Source organism: Numenius arquata, chromosome 2 (assembly GCF_964106895.1).
Source record: "Numenius arquata chromosome 2, bNumArq3.hap1.1, whole genome shotgun sequence".
In the NCBI taxonomy this organism is placed as follows: domain Eukaryota; kingdom Metazoa; phylum Chordata; class Aves; order Charadriiformes; family Scolopacidae; genus Numenius; species Numenius arquata.
The window spans coordinates 99,270,379-99,292,906 of record NC_133577.1 but is presented as its reverse complement, the minus strand read 5'-3'; the positions used below and the strand labels follow the sequence as shown (position 1 = coordinate 99,292,906).

The following is a 22,528-nucleotide window of genomic DNA, read 5'->3' as shown; positions in this document are numbered from 1 at the left end:
CTGAAGACACCTGGTGCTCCTTTTCTATTCTTTTTGGGATAGCATCGTGACCAGGGTTTGCCAGCTCATCCCATGGACTCCTGGGAAAATCACAGTTAGGACATACAGCACCACTACCATTATCAAGGACAGCGCTTGTTAAGGTGAAGAAAAAGAGGCACCACGGTGGTAGATGAAATGCTGCTGTTGCTTTGATCCTGCTCTTGTCCGAAGGAACCTGGAGCAACTTACCTAACCATAACTATCAGGAAACAAATGGGTTTTCTGTCCTCTTCTGCAGTAGGGAGATTTCTTAATGCATGAAATGGTTCATCTTATTTCCCTGGTGGTCCTGTGACACAGGTACTCAGATGACTCACTGGGTATCAATTAGGACAGTACTATTTTTGAAGAGACAACTGTAGCGCTTGAGCTCAATGGGGTAGGAGGCCTTCCTTTGGTGTTGCTCACCTAACTTTGAAAAGAGTTTTCTACTTGAAGACGGGGAAAAAAATTGCTTCAGTGATAGTAAAGTTGCCCTCAGGTTAGCCTTGATACCATCTCTAGTGATGCACCTGGTTTTCCCTAGGGCTCATAGTTTATGGAGGTGCACCAAACCAGCACGGCAAACACACCCTTCACAAACACTGCACCTAAGCCGCCTTCCCTGGAAACAAAAGCACTTGGGGAGAATGGTACAGCCAGTTATCACCACAGCACAGCATCAGGGAAGAGCTAGCACACATACGCAGCCATGGAAGCCAGGAAGTGGTTCTGCAGTTCAGACACAGTCCTTGATGCCAGGAGATATCCTGCAGAGCCGACTGCACTGCTTCTAACAAAAAACAGCACAGAATAATAATGGGGATGCAATGACACTAGCTTTCATCCTCCTTCTCCCGCCCCTGCAATGGTATGAAACTTGACATTGCCTAACTTACTTGTTTCATGGGATGACTTTCTAGCCCACACTATGCTTTGTTGTCACAGTGCAACTGCTAGTGCCAATCAACTTACAAGTAATTATTTCTGTATTTACATATATGGATAGTTGTATGTGTTCTATATCGATAATATTTGCATAAGCACATGATGGTAAACTTTACATATCTTGAAAAATTCTGCCATCAAATCCACTGTCCTATTTAAGACCACCTTGAATTCCTCTAATAAGCAGAACCAAGGATGACATTAAGTCTTCAGTATCGTTAGGTCTCAAATACTCAAAATATCAATTCAGAGTCAAACCACAGAGTTAAGAAAAAAAACCAAAGCCTGGCCAGATATTCCATTTTCCTGATACTACTGTCATACCAGGATGACTTCACCTTTGTAATCCTAATTCCTTTACATGTCTTCTCTTTGGAAAAATTAGGATTAAAGTTGAGATGCTGTGAACAACTTTGGAGGACTTCAAAGTACTCCGTGGAAGGTATACTAAATGAACAAACACGGGGTATTCAAAGCAGACTGGAATAGAGATTCAGGCAACCACCAATCACATTCTCTATTTACCTCGCAAACATTAAAACAATGTAGACAGAAGTTAAGTTGAATTCTACATACATTTCCACCTTCCGAAGAACTAGGAACAAGGTAATCAATTCTTCTTACCAAGCATGTGCACATTCCATATTATTAAAAACATAAAAAAATAATTGAAACAGATTACTCTTGATGGACCCCTACTTTTCCAGAAATCAATCCTCTTATCTTGAAAAAATCTGTCCATTTATGCCCACTTTGAACAGTGTGAAACCATTATCTTCATTTTTTCAAACACACCATCATTAAAAGATTCTACCACAGTTTTCCAAATCCTGAACATGAAAGTTAACACTGTGTGACAGCTGGTGTGTTCCAAACTCATCACATTTAGTGGTCTGTAGCAGGGTAAATGACACAATTACCTGATGTAATTACTGTTGCTGACAATATATTTTCCCTGGTGATTGGTCTGTGTGACTCAGAGCTGCTTATCTTTGTCAGTCCAGTCCAAATCTCCATTTCCATGTGACTTGGACATTAACTTAGGAAGTATTTACAAATTAGGTCCAATATCTGCCAAGACAGATATTTGGGATGGTCTAAATTCGTCTTTTATTGCATGATTAAACAGTCCAGCACTTTAATGTTATTTTGCATTAGAAAATAAGCATTCACAATGAAATTCTGTTCCCCATTTAAATCAAATGTTTGTTTCTTTTATTAATATATTGGAAGGGGAACACATTGAAACAGGTAAATAAAATGAAGGAATAAAATGCAAATAAGTACGTACGTTGACATTTTCACAAAATGTTTATTCCCAAAGCAAAACATGAGGTAAAAATATTAAGTGATAAAACATTAGGATACTTAATTCTCATTGCCTTCTTGTGACAATTTTAAAGAACAGCTACAGAAGACAACAGTGACTTTTGATTTAGAGCAGTGTGAGTTACAGGCTAATCAAGTTAGCTGACTGCAGGCATTTCCCTGGAATACCTTTCATTTTTAAAATATAAAATAGATACAATTCTTTGCAGCATTTCTCCTAAGAATATACTTAAGATGATGCGAAAAGATTGCAGCATATAACAACAGTAGGGAACAGACATAATCTTTTTAAGATGATTTGGAAACTTGTCAGAAGGAAAAAACACTCCTACAAAAACTCCTACAAACCTTTTAGGTAGAGCAGCCCCCTGTTTTATTGCTAAGTTTCTTGACAGAGCTCTTGGTTCTCAAGAGAAACATCAAGATTTTCAAACTTTTTTGTTATTTGACGTGGATTGCCTTAATTTTTGCACATCTGACTACAAAAATTGTAGAGGGGACTGATTTCAAGAAAGTAAGTTGATTACCATTTCTTAAATAATTTCTGTTTTCAGTTTTCTAGTTCAGTCTTGAAGATGCCTCAAAACCTTTAGTGTTTTCTTAACAAAAAAAAAAAAAAACCAAACAAAAAACAAGACCAAAAAAACTTCCACAAGAAAGAACAGTTCTCTATCCACAAGAAAGAACAGCTCTCTATATTGAGAATGTCCTCAGGAAAAACAACAAGTATCTTTTATAGACATGGTACTTTCAGAAACACTGCCTCACAATATGTATCTTGACTAGCAGAAGTGAAATTTCACCCAGGAACCTTAGAATTCTGTTGTACAGGAGCACAGCTTAGACAGTGATGCTTCCCTCTGTATAATCGGGCTTTTCAAATTAATGACAATGATTTGGCCAGTCTTCCTGGGGCATCAGTAGAACAAAACCCCAAGGATGGGGTTTATATATATATACTCTCAGTAGGTGGTATTTGTTCCTTCTTGTTGGCACTCTCTTTCCAACTGCCGCAGAGAGGTCCTGCTGATCACTCTGTCTTCCTTGTTCATTTAGGTGAACTGGCAAACAGACTGAGCAAATGTTGCAACTGAAACTAGTTTTAGACAGAATCAGAAGGGCAGAAAAAGTGCCATTTTAGCTTCCATGCTACACATTCATGCAGGACCAGCCACAGGCCAGCTGCAGAATCATCAGCAGATTTCAGCGTGAATCAGAAGTTACATGCAGAACTAAAAATATAAGTCTTTCTTCGGGATTACGCATAGGAACATAGATACTGGATGAGTCAGTGAAGTGGATAAGCCCAATATGTTTACTTTGTGCACCAACGCATTTCAGGGTACATTTCAGCATAATTTCATGTGCAAAGAAGGACTAACAAGGACACAACCCCTGCTGTGGTTGAGGGGTCTGTACCACAAGTAAGGCCGCTACTGGAAGGGAGGCTTGTAACCCAAAAAGCTATTTCTGAATTATTCTGGCTGAGGAAATGAATTTCTATTTTGAAGAAGCAGTTTGATGCAATGAAGTACATCTGTTTTAGTAAGTCAAGAATCATCAGTCCAAAAGACTGACAAAAGGGAGTAATACTGATATAGATTAATCGCAGAGACAAACCTAAGAAGAATTTGTCAAAGAAGATGGCAAATACTAAATTATAATGACTGACAGTATAAAATATGAGTTAAGGAAACAGTCTGCCATTTAGCATAAAGCAGGTTAATCTCTTCTAAACATTTCCTGAAAAACAAAGGACACTTTACGTTCTTTCAGGAGTCACTGATTACTGGACATGCCATGTAGCATGCAGTGGGAATCAAATTATAAAGAATTAAGAGTTTCCGTGCTCACAGACTGTCTGAACAGAAATAATACAGGGATTCATATCTGTCCTAACAGGAAACATCCATATTAATTCAAAGAAAAAAATTGCAGCTCTAATATTAAAAAGAAAAGACTTCTGAAGCCCTGGACAAAATTTTAAAATGTTATGTCTCCTCTTATGAGTCTTGACAGACCATTACCTTTCTTACCCTCTGCCTTTTCTTAACAGCTGCACTATCTTAAGATTGGAAACATTTTTCAAGAGTAGAATGACAGCAGACTGACAGACATTATACCCATATACTGCCAGCTGTATCTACTGCCCTCAAAACCTGGCTAATTTATACCATGGCTCTAGTCACCTTGATTTTACCATGAATGTGTAGAAAACTGCTCACTTCAATATAACATGACCACACAACCTTAAATAACTCCACTGTTCTTTTCTTTAAAAACTGTCTTTCTTCATACAGTAGCTCCAGTCTCTCACTGACCTTGGCTGGAGTCCCTCTGAGAACAGGCTACCGTCTCCCAGCAAGAGGCAATCACCAGCTGGCTCAGACATGATAGATGTGAGCTATCCAACTCCCTTCACTTCTGGCTCACTCAATGAGACAGCAGCAGATTCCCATCTCCCGAGCCAGAAAGATCCTTACAACTACAAATAAACTGTCCTCCCGGCTACCTACTCTGTTTCCTGATCTTTGCAGTCTATCTTTCACAGTCTGTGATCATCCACAGAAGGATGGGCCAGGGGATGTCCAGCTGTGAAAGGATGTCATGTTGTGGTTAATTAATACTAGCCATCCTCTCACAACCATCATCCTAATTCCTACAGTCCACAACTACTATCCAGTATTGGGATGAGCAGACGAAGAAGTTTTGACAAGACAATACCCCAGGTACCCTTCAGTCTCTTGTACATAAACTCTTCTAAAGAAAAACTGCAGCTGTTTGGTTGCTGGTAATTCTGGGTGCAACTCAGCTCCAGATTAAGGTATTTACCTTCAGGTGCCTACATGCATGTTACTGGGCAGGATTCCACTCCATAAACACACACCTAGCCTGGCACCTCACGGGTACCCAAGACATCAGCTAAGGTTGGAATACAAGGCTCCATAGGAAGGCTGTAATAGCAACTGGAGAGCAAGGAGGACACACAGCCACCATCTAAAAAGGCCCTAGACCTATAACCAAGCAACCAGATCTTGCTATAGGCATCTGAGTTCCTATTTCGGTCAGTGTAACCTACAAAACTCAACAAGTGTAAAATAGACATGGGATTGAGTTGCCCACAGATAAGGGGCTCAAACACATGGAAAGAGGCCACTTACTCTGCTTGCATACAGCTGTCACTCAAAAGCACAAGACCTACAGGGTAGATCTTGTGTTAGATCTACTAACCCTTGATGACGACTGCCTAGAACCTTTAGATAGACACTGAGTTGGGTCCAGCTGAATCCTTGACCTCTGTCAATTACAATGTGAGCTTAGATGAAGACATCTACATTTGGGTGTCTTAATTGCAAACCAAATTCTACTTCTTATGTCAACGTCAGTAAAATTCTAACATGAAGAGTCAATGTAATTAGATATGGAAATGAATAATTCATGCAGTGCTGTATGGTTTGTTAGATTTTCTATTTTTATAATATACTCTGTTAATTTTCCTATACCCCTACACCTCTAATTTTCAATCATATTGTACTGACACAGCACACAACTGCATTGCAGAAGCTGTCAAGGGACACTGGGTGCTTGGGAGCTCCAGAGGTGTTCAGAACACTGAGAAAGAGGAGGTACATTGGATGCCTGTCATAATACTGTGAGACAAATATTAAGCAATGTAAATATTTGAAAACATTGTAATTTCAGAATTTTTACATGAAAGAAAGATCTCACAGGAGGGGATGTGGAGAGGGAGGTGCTGATCTCTCCTCCCTGGTATCCAGTGTCAGGATGACTGGGAATGGTTCAAAACTGCACCAGGGGAGGTTCAGACTGGACATTAAGAAGCATTTCTTTACCAAGAGGGTGGTCAAACACTGGAAGAGGCTTCCTAGAGAGGTGGTCGATGCCCCAAGCCTGTCAGTGTTTATTTGGACAGTGCCCTTAACAGCATGCTTTAACTTTTGGTCAGCACCAAATTGGTCAGGCAGTTGGACTAAATGATCATTATAAGTCCCTTCCAACTGAAATTATTCTATTCTATTCTATTCCATTCCATTCCATTCCCTCTTTTCTGAGTTCCTGTTTCAAACTGATTATGTTCTCAAGTTGATACCTGTACCTCCTTTTATATATTGAAAAATACTTCATCACTCTAAGAATGGAAAATACATGCCTTATAAAACAAAATAATCAATTCTAATGTCTGCTTCTGCAGAAAGACAGATTTTAAACAGTATACAGAATCTGTAAAAATGCAAAACAGTTAGAGACTTGCTTTTGGTATAACTTTTACCACCTTCTATTCCTAAGACCAATATGGAATCCAGCTCTGTAATGCATTCATAGATCGATATAGATATACACACACAGACATATACCAAATACACATATATTTGGTAAAAGAATTATTTATGTAAAAGAAATAAGCATCCAATACTGAAGATCATACATTTGTATCTTTGTCAAGGGAATATATTTTCTGTTTATCAACTCAAATCATATTCTACCAAAGACCCTTTAAAAATGTGTTGGATTTTGATCAGCTGAGAAATCAATCATGTTATAATTGCATAGTCAGATGAACAGTTGTTAGGAATTGGGTCAGTAACCAAGGAGGAAATGGGAACTAAAAAGTATTATCTAGGAAGAAAAAAAAAAAAGGTCTCATTCTAAGTTTAAACAGTCTCCAAACTAAGCCGTCAATGATAACCTGATTCAATCCAAATAAAGCATAAATGAGCTCCCTTGCATAAGATATAGTAGATATATAAAAATGAGTTTTGTTGTTATCTTAGTAATGCGGTAGCATAGCAACAAGCTCAGTCTGAATGATCATTCCTTTATTAGCTTTGTGAATGATCTTACAGCTAGAAAGTGGATATTGGAGAGAATTTATCCTGAAAGAGGATTGAGAGCTTCATGTAGGCTGGCATTCTATAAAGCAGAATGGAAACTGGGCCAAGTAATGGAAATCAGAAGCAAACAGGGTTTGAGTTCAAAATGCTCTGTGCATATAAGCTGACTTCTAGGGTGTTTACTACTAACAGCAACCCTGACAGTATAGCTGGCCACCATCACCTCAGCGGAGTCTGGATTACACTGTGTGATAATGCATGTGCATGCACATTACTTCTCATTTAATTGGCCGGGGGGAGGGCAAGGGAGATCACCAAAATCAGAGATGGAAAAGACATCGTTCGTCTTGCCCACATCATTATAAATCCAGAACTGCATGTGTTCTCTGGTGGTTTGCTGACTAAAACATTTCCTTACTCAAGCCATAGTATGTCAGGCCAGTGATGTTGCAACAGCCCCTGTCAGTGTGCTTGTTTATTGCTCTGTCCCTTGCACCATTCTGTGCCATTCTTCTGTCTTTATTTAAGCACAGTCAATGAGCTCAGCTGTTCTACAAACTGCAGAACTTGAGGAAGACTTGAAATGTTGCTGAATTCATTAAAATAAGTCAAGGGAAATAAACAGGAAGAAATCAGCTTTTTTATTGTGATCGTATCTCACATTACTGTATTTTCAAGTAACAAAGCTGGTATATTATGAGCATATGACTAATTTGAGGTCACAGACTTTTTTTTATCTTCTTCACAGCAGTGAAGGGTAAAGGGTATACAGCAGTGCTGAATAAAGTTGCATCTTGTGGCCATATTTAGTCACTTATTATAATATGGCCTCATTTACCAAGGTACTAAGAACTATCAGCTCTTGTTATCTTTGGGATGACTTGTGGATGTTCTTGTGTGTCTGGAAAAGCAGGACGATTTTATACTGTTAATTAACTGAGGACAAGCGTGCAGCTTTAAACACAGAAGCTGAATGACTTCATTCAACTCTGGATTACATCAGCCTTACAGTAGCTTTTCTCTGCATGGGAAAAAAAAGCATAAAGATAGGTGAGAAAGTATCGGATGCATAAGCGCAGAATGGGGAAAATGCGACAAGCTGTCTTCTATGCATTATGTTGAGGTGAATTTGTTTCAGTCATCCCACAGACAGTATCATTAAAGAGCAAAAATATGGGTCAGATGTGAAAAACTAATGTCAAAAAGCACTGGCCACTGATCTGCAGTGGTGCAGGCCTTTCCCCTATATTTTTCTCTTTACTATTGAAACCGCTGAAGTAATTGTAATTAGCATTATTGTTATCATAATTCCTACTTTTTGCACATTCATCATCATTATGCAGCTAAATGTGTAGTTTTCTCCTTAAATCTTTCCCATATGTCAAGTCAATCTCCCCAGACCCTTAATTGTTTTAATGTTGGTCTTGGAATTCCTTCAAATTTGCAACAGATTTGTGATTTAATTTGATTTGAAAAATATGCAGAGCTGCCAGTATTCCAAAGAATTAACATTTCAGGTGTCACTCAACTTGCTACTGCCATGCTTCTTGGTAATTTATGTGGAAACAATTACTAGACTTCAGTTTACTGTGAAAGGCTACTGCACGAAAAAATTAAATGCTGCTGAATGCATCGACACTGTTTTCAGGAAAAAGTTGTTAGAAAGGTCTCTGAGCCTCATAAAGACTTAGATAAGCTGGGACAGAGGAGGAGGGAGGCCTAGCAAGATCTGGTTGGACACACCAACTTAAAGTCCAGTGAGTTCAACACTTCTTTCATTGTTTTGAGTAGGCCTTCCATATGGCCAAGTCAAAAAGACCAAAGACCAAAGCCATCCATCTATTCCACCCAGTCCTTTTATTTCTAAAGAAGTACTTCATGCCTTCCATCTATTTAAACTCTGAAGATTAAGACCTTGCAAATGTTCCCACCACAGTCATGGTATGTCATAAAAAGTCCTTCACAATTTTCTTTAGAGGTGAGAAAACAAACCCAGGAGCAACAACACGATGGTACTGGGCTGTACTGCACGATAATGACCTCACAGACTTAGAATCTCCACCTATTTTTCCATCTCCTTCGGCTTCCAAGCTACTTCTTTCTAAAAGCAAGCAATGGCAAAAAATCAGCATGACTTGACTGAAGTGAAATGAAAAGGAACGACAAAATCATCTGGAATGGATTTAGCAAAATGGTTATGAAAAAAAGTTACAAGGTCTGCATGCATTTAAAACACATACATGAGCCACACGTGGGAGCCATTCCACACAGCTCAGCACTGCTGTGGGAATGGAAGTGGAAGCTCATGTGGCCAGACCATGCTTAGAAGAAGTAGGCCACCACTTGCAAGATGCCTGATATGTTTTTAATGATTAATTAGTTAAGGATTCACATGTATTTCCTGCCAAAGTACAGTGAAATTGTAAAACCTCGCTGGTGTCGGGATACAAAGTTGTAGATCCTTCACTCTTATCAAAAAAAAAAAAGAAACAAAAAAAAGAAACAAACAAACGAACAAAAAAGAAACATGTAATAGATAATTCACTAAGCCCCAGAGAAGACAGCATGTACAAACATTAATTCGGAGTCTGGTTTATATACTAACATAGTCCATACTTCATATGTCTGTCTTACATTCAGCCATTTATCATCTTACCCAGACAACACGTACAGGGAGAGTCAACTGAAGATTCCATCCTAGGGTACTCATGGAGAGCCCCAACACCTCCCTCTCCAGTACCACAAAGTGTGAAACACGAAACAGACCCCAGGGAGGAATTCTCTGGGAGGGGAACATCCGCCACGTTACCTTCCCCACATCCCCATAGGGACTCCCACCCACAGAGGCCGAGCACACCACCAGCACTTCCATCAGAGTCACTTACCCCTTTTATGCTCACTGGAAAGGGGAAAAAAAAAAAAAAAGAGATGGTGGCCCATGAGACTGCACAGAAACAGAGCCTTAAAAATCATCTGAGGCTCAGAAAATACATGGCTTCCCCAGGCCATGGCATGCATCTTCCCCTGCCTTAATAAGATCCAGGGATGAGGCACTAAATCTCACAGGGTCTTTCTTCTGTTTCCTTTTTGATGGGTTACTTAAGATAGGTGAATGGTCCCAAGGCAGGAGACTAAAGACATCTGTTCAGACTAAACGTGATTAACCATCCACTGTGACTAGTCAGAACTCCTCACTGTTAGATCTGAGTGTGAAAAAGAGAGAGCCCTCATCTCTCATTTCCTAACTTCTCCCTTTTCCATTAAAAAACTAATAATAATAAATGGTGCAGGAAAGGATATGTATTGCGTTGTTCAGAGCACTGCTACCAGCTGTGGATTACACAGCAGCCTGAAAGACTGGAGGTGACACTGGATGCATCTTTGTTTCTAGAAGGAAAACTTTCTTTTTTCCAGCCAAGAAAACATCCCATGCATTTTTGTAATCCCGGGCAGAGTAGGGATGTGTTATTATCCCAGGAAAATACTAAGGCATTCAGATTTAATCATATCTAACAGTGATGATGCAGCATATTGCTAGACATATAAAACTACCCCAGCAGAGACTCATGCCATTTTCTGCCTTCCTTCCCCCAGCACAACACCATTACATTTCAGGTCCCGTGAAGCAAAGTGGAAAGGGAATGAGATGATACCAATGTGGGGAAAGCACAGTAGCCCAGGGCATATTTTTAACACCTTTAATTTACAGTTTGTGCACTCATTTGGCATATCAGTGCAGCTTAGGACTCATCGCCCCTTCTCATAGCTATGATTGATTTCTGAACATAAAATCAGTCATGAACAACAGATCTCTGTGTAAATATGGTTGTGACTAACTCAATCTAACCCTGCAAATCTCACTTCCAAGATGAATACAAATAACAAAATCTGAAATTGATGTCTTCATTACATCTTTTGTTGTGAAACTCAAAATGTAATTCAGATCTATTGTAAAACTTGCAATAAATATGCCAGTAAAAAAGAGTCTGGAGGTGTTTTGGAAGAAGCTATGTGCTGTCTAAATCAGTCTTTTGTGCCCAGGACTCTGACAGAGATAGATAGTGCAGATTTCTTTTCAAATGTCTCATACAGGAGAAAAACCCTTCAATGTCACTGATTTTATGTCTCTCTTCTATTTTGATCAATGACTGCTAAATTATATATGTGTGCATAGAACAGAACAATAAGACATTTTACGTTTGTCTGTCAGCGAGCTGCATGGACATCACTCACATCATAACCTGCCTAATCAAGGTTCAGGTATAATTTTTCAACATCTCCTTCCCGTGTTTCAGCTATCCTGTGCAAACAATGACATATTAATGCCAAGCTACAGAATATTTTCTTCCTGCTTAGTAACATTCCCAATGATGTACTACCAGAGCTTCTGGTCCAGCTTACAGTAAGTCAGCTATTTTATGCACAGCTACAGTTCCATAACTGGATTCGATCACACAGCATTACAAGAAACAGTGTGACCTGAAATATATTTTTTAAAAATTATCATTTAGTAACACACAGGGTCAGTTGTTGCTTGTTTGCCCTATTCTTGTTATTCCTGAACTGGATTAAAAATCTGCTTCCCCTTCAGTTTCATTGATATTTCAGCCGACAAGTTAAACTCAGAATTGCCAATGAGGCAAATAGAGACTTGCCAACAACTTTAAAATCTGCAAAAGGCAAAAGAGGGTTGAATGACTGAATTTAGTTGCAAACGTTGGCAAAAAACAGAGTGCATCGGCCTCTCTGTACACGAGTACTGAGAGACTTGAACAGAATTGCATGCTCTGCAACCACACCAACATAAGTCCAGGAGACTTTGGTGGTTTTTGTAGTATGCTTGCAGTACCAAGGTGCCCCTAAAATACTCGTAATTGCCTTTGTGCACAAGAGATGTCTGTGTGAGGCTTCTGTGGCATGACTGAGTAGTTGGCAAGAGGCACCCTTATAACACCCTTCTGCGGTAGCTGAGAACTGATGCTATCAAAGCTGATGCTTCCAGCTATCTCGAGGAAAATAGAAAACAACAATGCAAAAGTTAGGTCCTAAAATACCCACTTTTTGCATGAATTACATAAAACAGAGACTACCCAATGGTATGAACATAAACTTATTTTGCATATCAGTGTTTTATTTGGTTTTAAAATACCATTTCTTTAGAGACATCTTTCCCACTTTTCATTTTTTCCAGCTGTAAACACCAGGTTTTTGTACAGGCTATGGAATGCATCAACTATTCTGTGCAGCTTCTACAATAAATCTGATTATTAGAAGAAAAAAGAAAAATGGAAAACCCAGAAAATTCTGTTAAGGACAGTGCACAGCCTTATTTTCACAGACATGCTGAGTTAAACAGGGTACTCTTCACAAAACCTTTTAAACATATCTCCTTAATTTGCAGAGCTCTGTTTCTTTGGTCTATCATGATTGCTTTTCTCCTTACTTTCCTGCTTTTCTGCCAGATAAAAAGGCTTGATTTATGCCCTTAGCTTCAAGAACTAGCACTGTCATGACAAGAAAATTGAGCTTAAGCAAAATAATTCCCAGCTGCAGTGAATGGGCTGTGAGCTCATAACGCACAGTGAGGTGTGCTGGGAACAGACAAGTTGGTATCTCGATTCTCAAAGTGCAAAGATTTCTACAATCATAAAATTGATGGACTTAAATAGAGCAAATGCAAGGTTGGCTGAGACAGGTTGAGATCTCTAACACACTTTATTAGCTCAAATCTCTAAACAAAACATATTTGGAAAATATTTCTCCTTCTCAAGTCCTAGATATCATTTGTTTAGTTGAACTTCATTAAGGCTCCACTTAAATTAAAAACAAACAAACAAACCAATCAAAGAAAGAAAATAAAGGGACGTATAATGAGTTTTTCTTGTAAACTACTTGCTTTAAAATACTGCAGTATGCCATAAGAGAAAATCATGCTTATGAAAAGTCAGCTATACCCAAGCATAACAGCCTAGACGAAACCTGTTGGTCTGTCTGCAGGATAGCTAAGCACTGTCATTAGCATCACAAACTCCTTCCCACTGCTATTTTGCACTGATTTATTAACATACACATCTTTCAGCAATGTCCTGTCAACACGGTCAGTGTTTCTACTGCACTGACTTCAGGAGAGACAAAGCCAAGCAATCTAGTAGTTTAAAACTTCCATAGACTCCATGTTAAAACCACAGCAACATACCCTCCCTACCTGTGTTCAAGTCATCTCTTAGATTTATATCTGGGCAAATGGGTGCACATGAAAGTCTCCAAAATCAGGAGCTTTAATAGAAGGTAAAACCAGCAAAGAGGAAAGAATATGCTGAGGGGTGAAGAACAACTAGCAGTCTCATGTACAAATATAGACACTTGCCACCTGCTTTAATACAGTACTATAATGTAAATGCTCTCAGTGACACTCATATAGACTAAAACAAGCACAAAATGCCATTTACTAATCAAAGCACATGACTTTAAATGTATGCTGTTTCCTGCAATTTCAAAAACATAATTAACCTTTCACTCACTAGTTGTTTGGTGGAAATGTCATGCAACAGTCTCATAAGTCTGGATACTTCAGTAACTGACCAGTGCCTCCACCAGAGGTACTCCCAGTAGTTGTGGAATCAGAAAAAAAAAATGCAATTATTTTGTGAGATATACACTTAATGATGTTTGGTTGCCATTCAGGGAAATTCTACCACCCAACAGGCACTGCATTCTCCTGGTTGCCCCTCAGTATCCAAAATTACCTATAATTTAACTCCAAGAAGATCTCCAGGTCCCAAATGACAGCAAGTGCCGTTGCTCAGACATATAGAAAGTCACTGCATGACTTATAGTTCATCTGGCCCAGTAAGTCTTAAGATTTGAAAACTTAAAAAACTATTTAATCTACTTCACTTTCTTTTGCATTAACTCTTCCCAGATTCATCAAGGAAAAGGTGGAAAATAAATAATTCATTTTGTCACCCAACAGGCTGATTTCAGAGGAAGCTATTATTTACAGATGTGGAGACAAACTCAATTTGGAATGTGAGATCTATAATGGTTTTTCAGCAAGTTTTACACCAGTTTGACTTTCCAGAGCTCTTGAACTACACTGAATTTCACGACAGTACATTTCAGCAAATATGGGGAACACAATGTGCAGAGTACTGAGAAATACCTTTATTATATTTATAGGCACCAAATGCCCCTCTGAAGTTGTTTGCGATGGTTTACCATTTGCAGAGTTCAATCAGAACAGCAAGTTAAGGGAAGCAAAGCAGAAAAAGTATCACAGTGATTTAGACAAAACCAGTCCTAAAATAATCCCAACATTCACGCTTGGTAGGTAGTGAAACAATTGCTTTACTCAGCTGAGAAAGTGATCAGAAACATACTGGTTGCTTCAGAAAGGACCTGCTGCGAGTATAAGTTGGTTCTTCAAGAACTGGGTTTACTGCAGTAAAACGGTGCTTGCCAGTGTTTGTGAAAGGAATGTCAAGTACAGGTAAGACAGTTCACACAAATATCACACATATGTGGTTTGAAAACTAGGTTCCTGAGTGCTGTGCGTGTTTGGGCAAGCAAATTGTGCCAGTTTATGAAGAAGCTGTTTCTGTACCAAGACATATCATTGATGCTCAAAAATGCCAAGACATAACAGACAGAATTAAGTAAATTTAGAAATGAAGTCAACAGTGCTGTCTAAACATCATGAATACTCTCATCCATTTATAGCCAGCTTTACTGTTAGATAATATGAACTCAAGAAAGCTTTACTGAACAAATATATCCTCTTATAGAAAGAGCTAATGTGTTCCCCTGTGCACACAAAATACTGGTACTATTTTGTTCACACATGTTTTTCTTCACTGAGAGAATATTGCACATCTTTGAATCATATTTGCTTTATCTGTCTAGTAGGAAAAAACACATTGCTCCCAGGAACACTTACAGTCAGCCTGGCTCTGATAAGGAAGGCTGTTTGAAATGTTCAGTGTTCATTCCATAACCCTAAAATACCTTGCAATAAAAAGAAGACTAGAAGACAGAAAGTCAATATGGACCCAGCAGCTCCTCTAGAACATCCACTGGCAGTAGAGCAAAATGGGAAGATACAGGGATAAGACCACCTGTGTTGTCCACTGGCTCAAGGCAGGCAGAGCTCCCACCCTCTCAACTCAGGATTCAGCTGGGGAACCTCCCCAATGCAGGAGAATTCAAAATGAGGAAACAGACTCTTCTAATACACAGGAAATTTAACTCCATCAGAAGTTTGCAGAAGAGTCATTATACTCCAAGAGAAGTTGTACTGGTGTGCCACATGGAAACCAAGTAACCCACAACACTATTTTTGCTCTCTTATTTTCCCCGTCAGCCTCCTGCCTTCAACTTTTCTTTCAGCACCCAAAGCTATGCAGACCTATAAAATGACCCAGACTGCCTTACAATTTCAGGCAAATGATACAACATACACATAATCCATAAAATGCATCAGCTTTTCTGCATTGTATCCTTGGAATTATTTTACGGTTTTATTCTGTTTAACATTTCATGTAGACATTTTGTGACTCTAGTAAAGATTAACTTTGGAAGAATCATAACAGTGCTCCTAAATACCATCATCCTGTTATTTTGTTTCACGAATATACAGCTCTTACCTGTACATGAATAATCATCAATACGTATATATCCTGTTTTGCAGATGCACATAAAGGATCCCGGCGTATTTACGCACATGGTATTCTCCCGACAGTAGTGCCGTCCTTCAGCACACTCATCGATGTCTGTGAATAAGGCAAAGAGGAACACAAGTCAAATTCAGTGGCGCTCTTTACAATCTCTCGATACACCGCTATTCACTTTCATCAATACTGGGTTAGACTAAAAAGTTACTTGAGCAGCAATGTATTTCAGAATGATTTTTGGCTTTCTCCTTTAAAACAACTGCTTGAAGTGTTCAAATGAGAGAAGCAGCATGAGCCTTCTGTGAACAGCTGTTAGTGGAGTTACAAAGAAGAATACATTGGCTTACATCTTTCCATTTGAAGTGCCTATGATGTTATTCCTATCACCTAAATAAGAGCAAAAAAAAAAAAGATAAACCAAACTGGGGTCCCATACAGCAGACCAACTGCTTCAGGACTGCAATGTCATCCATCCCTGTACCTGTACAGTCACTGCAGTCATCAGTACATAAACACACTACTATATGTATTCTATGTGCTTTTGATCTAACAGGTATTGTTGTCTGGGAAAGAACTGCAAGGAACACGGTAAGATCTGAAAACACACCAGAACTGATTATAAGTTTCTCTTAGAACTATAAAGTAGCCAATCGGTAATTTTAATATATATAAATGCATATATCTGCATTTATACATATCTACATACATATGTATATAGATACATATACACACACTGTATCTGAAAGGAGCCTGAAAGAATCTGATATAAACACCTTCTCTGATAGAAAAAACTGCAACTTGGTAAAATACTTGTTGGGGTGGAGTATCTGCTGCAGTATTAAGTTCTAGAGCAAACTCTAGACATAAATCACCGTAGGCATGGACTTCAAAACCTGGTCGGTCTTGGGACTACACTGGGCTGCAAAACGGTGCATATTTCTTGTAGCAGGTTATACTACAGTGGTAAGACAGAGAAAGCACCACAAATTACAAAAAAAAACTTCTGCAAATAATTATTATGCTGCAAAGAAGAAAAGCTATATTAATTTGGAAGTGATTAGTAGCACGCTGTTCCTATAATACTAATGATAAAGAAAGCATTACTGAGATGTTCTGTATGTGGTTATATTGTCATGCAATGTGTCACTGAACCTTGCTACAAAAGTACGTTAAAAATCAAAGGGGTGGATTGTTGGCTTGGTTTTTCTCTTGCTCATCAGTTTTGATTTCCTCCCTGTTTTCAACGATGTTTACAGCTTTCAGAGTTGAAAATAAAATCTCCGGTTGGAAAACAGTGTTGTATTCCAGAAACTCATCCAGAGTTTGACGATAGTTCAAAACAATAGACTGGATATATAAACTCAAATAAGGGCTGACTTCCTAACGCTGTGATGCTAAATGTCAACAGTGTTAACTCCTGTGCTTTACTCCTGTTTAGGTCTTATCTCGCAAAACCTCCTTTTCCCAGCATCTTTAACTAAATAGCTACTTACCAACCGCACTCATTGCCTATTTCTTTTTTACCCTTTACATTCTCAGAAGAAACTTTGCCTTCCAGTACTGTAGTGATTTCCTAGTTTCATTCAGTTTTGAAAAAAAACTTCTATTTTCCCCAGTTTCTCCACCCAGTGCAACAATTCTGCTGGAGAAGCTGGAGGCTGCAAATGCTCAGGGTGGTAAGCCTACCCTGCTTTGCACAAATTCAGTTCCTAAGAGTTTCACGGCCAACATACTTCAGCTGGTTTCCTTCCCTTCCTTCCCCTGTAAGATCAGCAGGCATGGAAGAATCATACCTCTATTAGGTATTGGGATAAGGTAATTTTGTCATTTTCATGGACATACACAAATAAATGTATATTTTTAGCGAGCATACTAAGGCTCAAAACACATTTTGTGAAAGTCATCTAAGAAAGCAAAAAAAAAGGTGAAGCTATCACAATACTACTACAGAGGCAGCTGGTTTTGCATCAAAAGTGGAAAATGGCACAGATCTCCTGTGTTCCGCAGAAGCAAAAATGTGCAGTTTCCAAAACCAGCCAGCAGTTACAACATATGCCTCTGCTACTACCACAAATGATACAACTTGTGTCTTTCATAATTCCAGTTCACAACTCCATATTAAATTAATAGTGTTGATTTGTATTTAAGTAACAACATCAGTCTTCGTGTAATTAGAGGCCTTATGTTCTTGGCGTCAACAGACTGCCTAGGAGCCGGCTTTGGCACTCTCATAAAATTCTACTTAAAGATCCAAAGCCTCAAAAACATCAAATAGAACTTTCTGAAAAGTATATTAATGATTGCTTTGGTAGGTAAATAGCCACAGGAGACCCAAAACACTAATGGTTTTCATTTTGAAGTGAAAAACTTAAAGCCAGATCTACTTTGATTCAAACCTCCTAATTTAGAAGTGTTCTAAATTAAAGCTTTCATTTTGCCAACACACCACGTATTAAGGTTTTGCAAAATGTTTTATTGATAATTGCTTTTATTTCAAAACCTTGCTTGTTCAATTGTTACCAAAAAAAAAAAAAAAGCCAACCCACAGCTGATCAGGTTAACTCTGGATTCAAGTGTTTCATTTGAACAAATCTGATTTTTTTTCAAACTAATTTGCAAATATATTGTCCACATTTTTAAATGCTCACTGGAAAACAAAACTCTTTCCCACCCAGCTCGCTAAAAAGTCTAAAGAATGCAAAGGAAATAAAGTGATTATTATTGCTACTATCACATTATTGTATTCAATTAGTACCTAAAGACCCTAACCAAGTGTCAAAACTCCATCGCCCTACAACATGGATGCACAGCTGGTAAGAAGCTGCTTTTACAAATAGTTTGCAACTTTAACACTAAATTACATTGCCACTGGACACAAAAAATAAATAATACAAAAATTATAAAATAACAGTCGAATGACAACTAGTCACACAGACATTGACCACACTAAAAACACGCGATTCCATTACCTCTTTAGCAATGCATATGGAAGCTTCGTATACATTAGGTTAAGGAATTACAGATTAAGGAAGCCTGAACTGGGGCAGGGAAAGAGATCAACATCTGTTCTCTTTCAAAGCTACCAAAATAAAAGCCTTTTCATCCTGCTTACTGGTTGAAACACTTTTATTCACCTTTAGACACAAACCCACCAAGTACAACAGAAAACCTGATGCATTTCGATATCTAAGAAAGCCTACAACATTTATCTAATTTTCCCCTGCCAAAAAGCCTAGTTAGCATATTAATTCACATTAATGTCTTACTGTTTAGCCAGTAAGATGCTGGTCAGTTAGTTCAATAGGATGAATGCGCCACTCCAATGGCTCTACACACTCAACAATAAAGACTTGTGTGCTCGAAGTCTGTGATGTGATACTGAGCCATCAGCTGTGATGTACTGACAGCAATGTAGTCATGGAGATCATCAACCTGCTCTGTTCCCAGCGGAACAGATAAAAGAGGCATCTCTGGGAAAATTGGTTAGCGGAAAAGTGTTTGGAATCTGCACTTCAATGATTTATTTATACTTGCAAAAACATCAAAACCAACAAAAAGAAAAACACCTTTATTCCCCAAGCACTCAGAAAAATTTATGCAAAATATGTAACCCAGGAATAGTTTCCCTGTATCCCTTCCTCCTGTATCCTAATGGGTTTTCTTCCCCAGAGTGAAATTCCCAGTTACGTTTTACAATCCCATTAAAAAGAAGAGAACTTGACCTGCAATCTATAAATCATTGTTGACTGAAGCCTCATACTAACAAACAAAGCTTCTTCTTAGGCCTCACTATCCATCATTGCCTTTATCCACCACAAAAGCCTGCCAGAACAAATGAGTCTGGTACTAAGTCAGTAAATCTGGGCTGTAAAGAGAGGTGGCTATTTCCAGAACTGAGGATCCTTTATAGATAGTGTCCTGCCGCCGGCCATTTCCTTTAAAACTCAATGGTATCTAGCATAAGTGATCTCCCTGGTCACGCTTACAAAAGTATATGGCAGGCAGGGAGATGCTCTCACAGAATTTTTGCAACAAATAATAAAGTACCTAGGAAGAGAGCAAACAGGAGCATAAAAAGCTTTATTTATAAATTTTTTTCATAAATGCATCAAAAATTACTCTGAACACAAGAGCACAATAGATTAGACTTATAATTCAAACAAAATCAAAAACCCTCAAACCAAAAAAAACCCTTTTTGTGTTAATGAAAGGTTCTGTCTTCACAGCCCATAAATATGAAGCTCCACATTTACCTGCTGAACAGGGTAATTAATGCTTTTCCACCTCTCCCACACAACTTCATCAGCAAACCTCCATCCTGACCCGAAGACTCCACTGCCAAGAGCAAGGTCATCATTTACCCACCATTCCTGCAAGTCTTGGGCCTCTCAACTGAGAATCCCAAGGATGGATGTCAGTAACAACAGTCACCATAAAGGGTCGTCAGGCCCTTATTTTTATCATTACTGACCTGACTCACACAGAAATAGACAAGCTGGCAAATGTTGAGAACTTCTCATCTGGACCCTGACATAGAAAAAGTGCATCACAAGATCAGCAGATGTTACTTACCAAAAGAGGAGAGTGAAGAGTGACCAATCACAGATACCACTACCAGAGAAAAGGGTTAACATGGATTTAAAACAAACACAGCCTGTCCTGCATCCTGGACAGTGTCACAAAGGAAAAAGAGTTCTGCCCTTTTTCTTTCTCTTTTTCTTCCCTCCACTGACAACAGTCCTTCTGTTCCCACTTTCTATCTCTGGCATCAAGTTTCTCCACTGTTTTCCTCCCTCACTCACTTTCTACCTGAGTAAGTTTGGTCCTGTCTCCAGACCTTGCTCACCTTATCTCTCCTCCTGTCTTCAACCCCTCCCCTCACCAGTTCCTCCTCCTTAAAAGACAAAAGACAGACCATAGCTTCCATAATTCTGAAGCAAGCTCCCACCAGCTCACTCACCTGTGAAAGTACTGGGTTTTTCCCTTTCATCACCAAACACACTAATCCATCCTCAAACTCTTCCTTCCAACTTGCTTGAGTGTTTAGTACATTAAAACTTCCCAGTCCATTGCTACAATAAAAATTCTCACTTCCCCTAACTGTATTTCCCAGCTCCTATTCCCTCCAGGCTCCCTTCGCTTCCAGCTACAACCGGGTTTCAGTATCTTGCATGCTTTGGTTTCTACACCACTATGCTCCTATGCATCTTTTCTTGCCTATACCCTTTCTCACCCGCTAAGAGGCCGAAATATCTCAGGTCTCTGAAACAGTCCTTGCTCTCTCTCCTCCTACTACTCTTCCTAGGCTTTCCATCACCAGCCAAGCCAATGGTTTAACCACTACTGTCACAGTCAGTCACAAACCAATCACTGCACTTTTGTTGTGCTTTGCTCTATCAACCCCAGTGCACCAATTTTTCCAACTGACATATTCCACAAAGGATGTTAACATCAACTTCAATCAAAATTGAGTATTTTCTCACAATCTCCCACTTTATTTATCCCAGCTGACTGCACAACCATAACTGTCATCACTTTTACCCTCTGAAGACAATCTTTGACTTTTTCTCCTCTAGCCCTGAGCCTTTGGTGTTACCAACAGCAGTAAAAAAGCCTGGCTCCAACATCAAAATCACCAAGTGGTCACACATATATGATCTACCTCTGAGACTGTTTTTTTGTTGTTGGGGTTTTTTAACTATTTTTATTTTTGCCTACCTTTCTGCAGTTGTGCATCTCTCCTCCTCCAAAAACTTAAAACCTAATGAATCACCAGATAACTAACCTTGTGAACCAACTACAAAAACATAACCCATGTATTGAGTTAAAACATACAAAAATAACTTCAAGCATACAAAGAGACCAAGCATAAAAAAATAAAATAACCTCCCACCATCCTCAGCATGCTGCTCTCAGCAAAGAACCTGGGCCACTGACAGCTGTCACTGGAGCAATGCATAGGGAGGGTAAGCGGAAATGGGCAACTACTTGTCTCTATTGATTTTTATTGAATTATTAATGGACCTTAAGAGAAACTGGGTGAGTTGGATTATAAGTGTTAGCACTGTTGTAATCGAACTAATAAGAGGTTGTTATATCTTGACTAGCCTGCTAAAGCATCCATTAGAATAAAAGTAAATTCTAATTATTGGATCCTCGCACAAGGTGTGTTCTTTCCTCACCCACAATTAAACTAGATAGGTAACACATACACACATTGTACACATCTCAGTCCTTTTCCCTTCACGTTATTTTAAATGTCAGTTCTTTGCTTAAGTTCATGATTTCTCTGTCTATCTCCTGCAGCTTGCGAGGGGGCTATTAGGACAGAAAATACTCTTTAAATAAAGGCAAAGTCACTCAAGGTCTACATTCCTTGACAGAAGCTCTATACAGCTTTGAAAGGACACAATACAACATTACAGCATTTCAGAAATATCATTTTTAACAGTACAAAGAGTTGTTTTTATTTCAACTTGCCCCAGTTTTTGGAAAGGAAGACAGACTGTTGAGATAAAACTGTCCTTGTTAAACATGCAGCAGGAGATACTGTTCAACAGCTACCTGTGCAAGTGAGACTCTTGGAAGAAAATGGAATCTCCATCTCAGCCTCATGAAAACATCACTGGACTCCACATACCTTATGTAGTTTAAAAAATATATACGACAGGAAATTTTTTTAAACAAATATTGTCTGCCATCATGTAA

At 38.8% G+C, this 22,528-nt stretch overlaps 1 protein-coding gene across 1 annotated transcript in view; it reads right to left on the bottom strand.

Annotated features, from left to right (window-relative positions):
- NELL2 (neural EGFL like 2) overlaps positions 1-22,528 on the bottom strand; it is a 148,593-nt gene that overhangs the window by 50,451 nt on the left and 75,614 nt on the right. Inside the window, exon 13 of the mRNA XM_074167943.1 lies at positions 15,794-15,919. Within this exon, the coding sequence (XP_074024044.1) occupies positions 15,794-15,919 (126 nt within the window). The remainder of the gene's footprint in view (positions 1-15,793; positions 15,920-22,528) is intronic.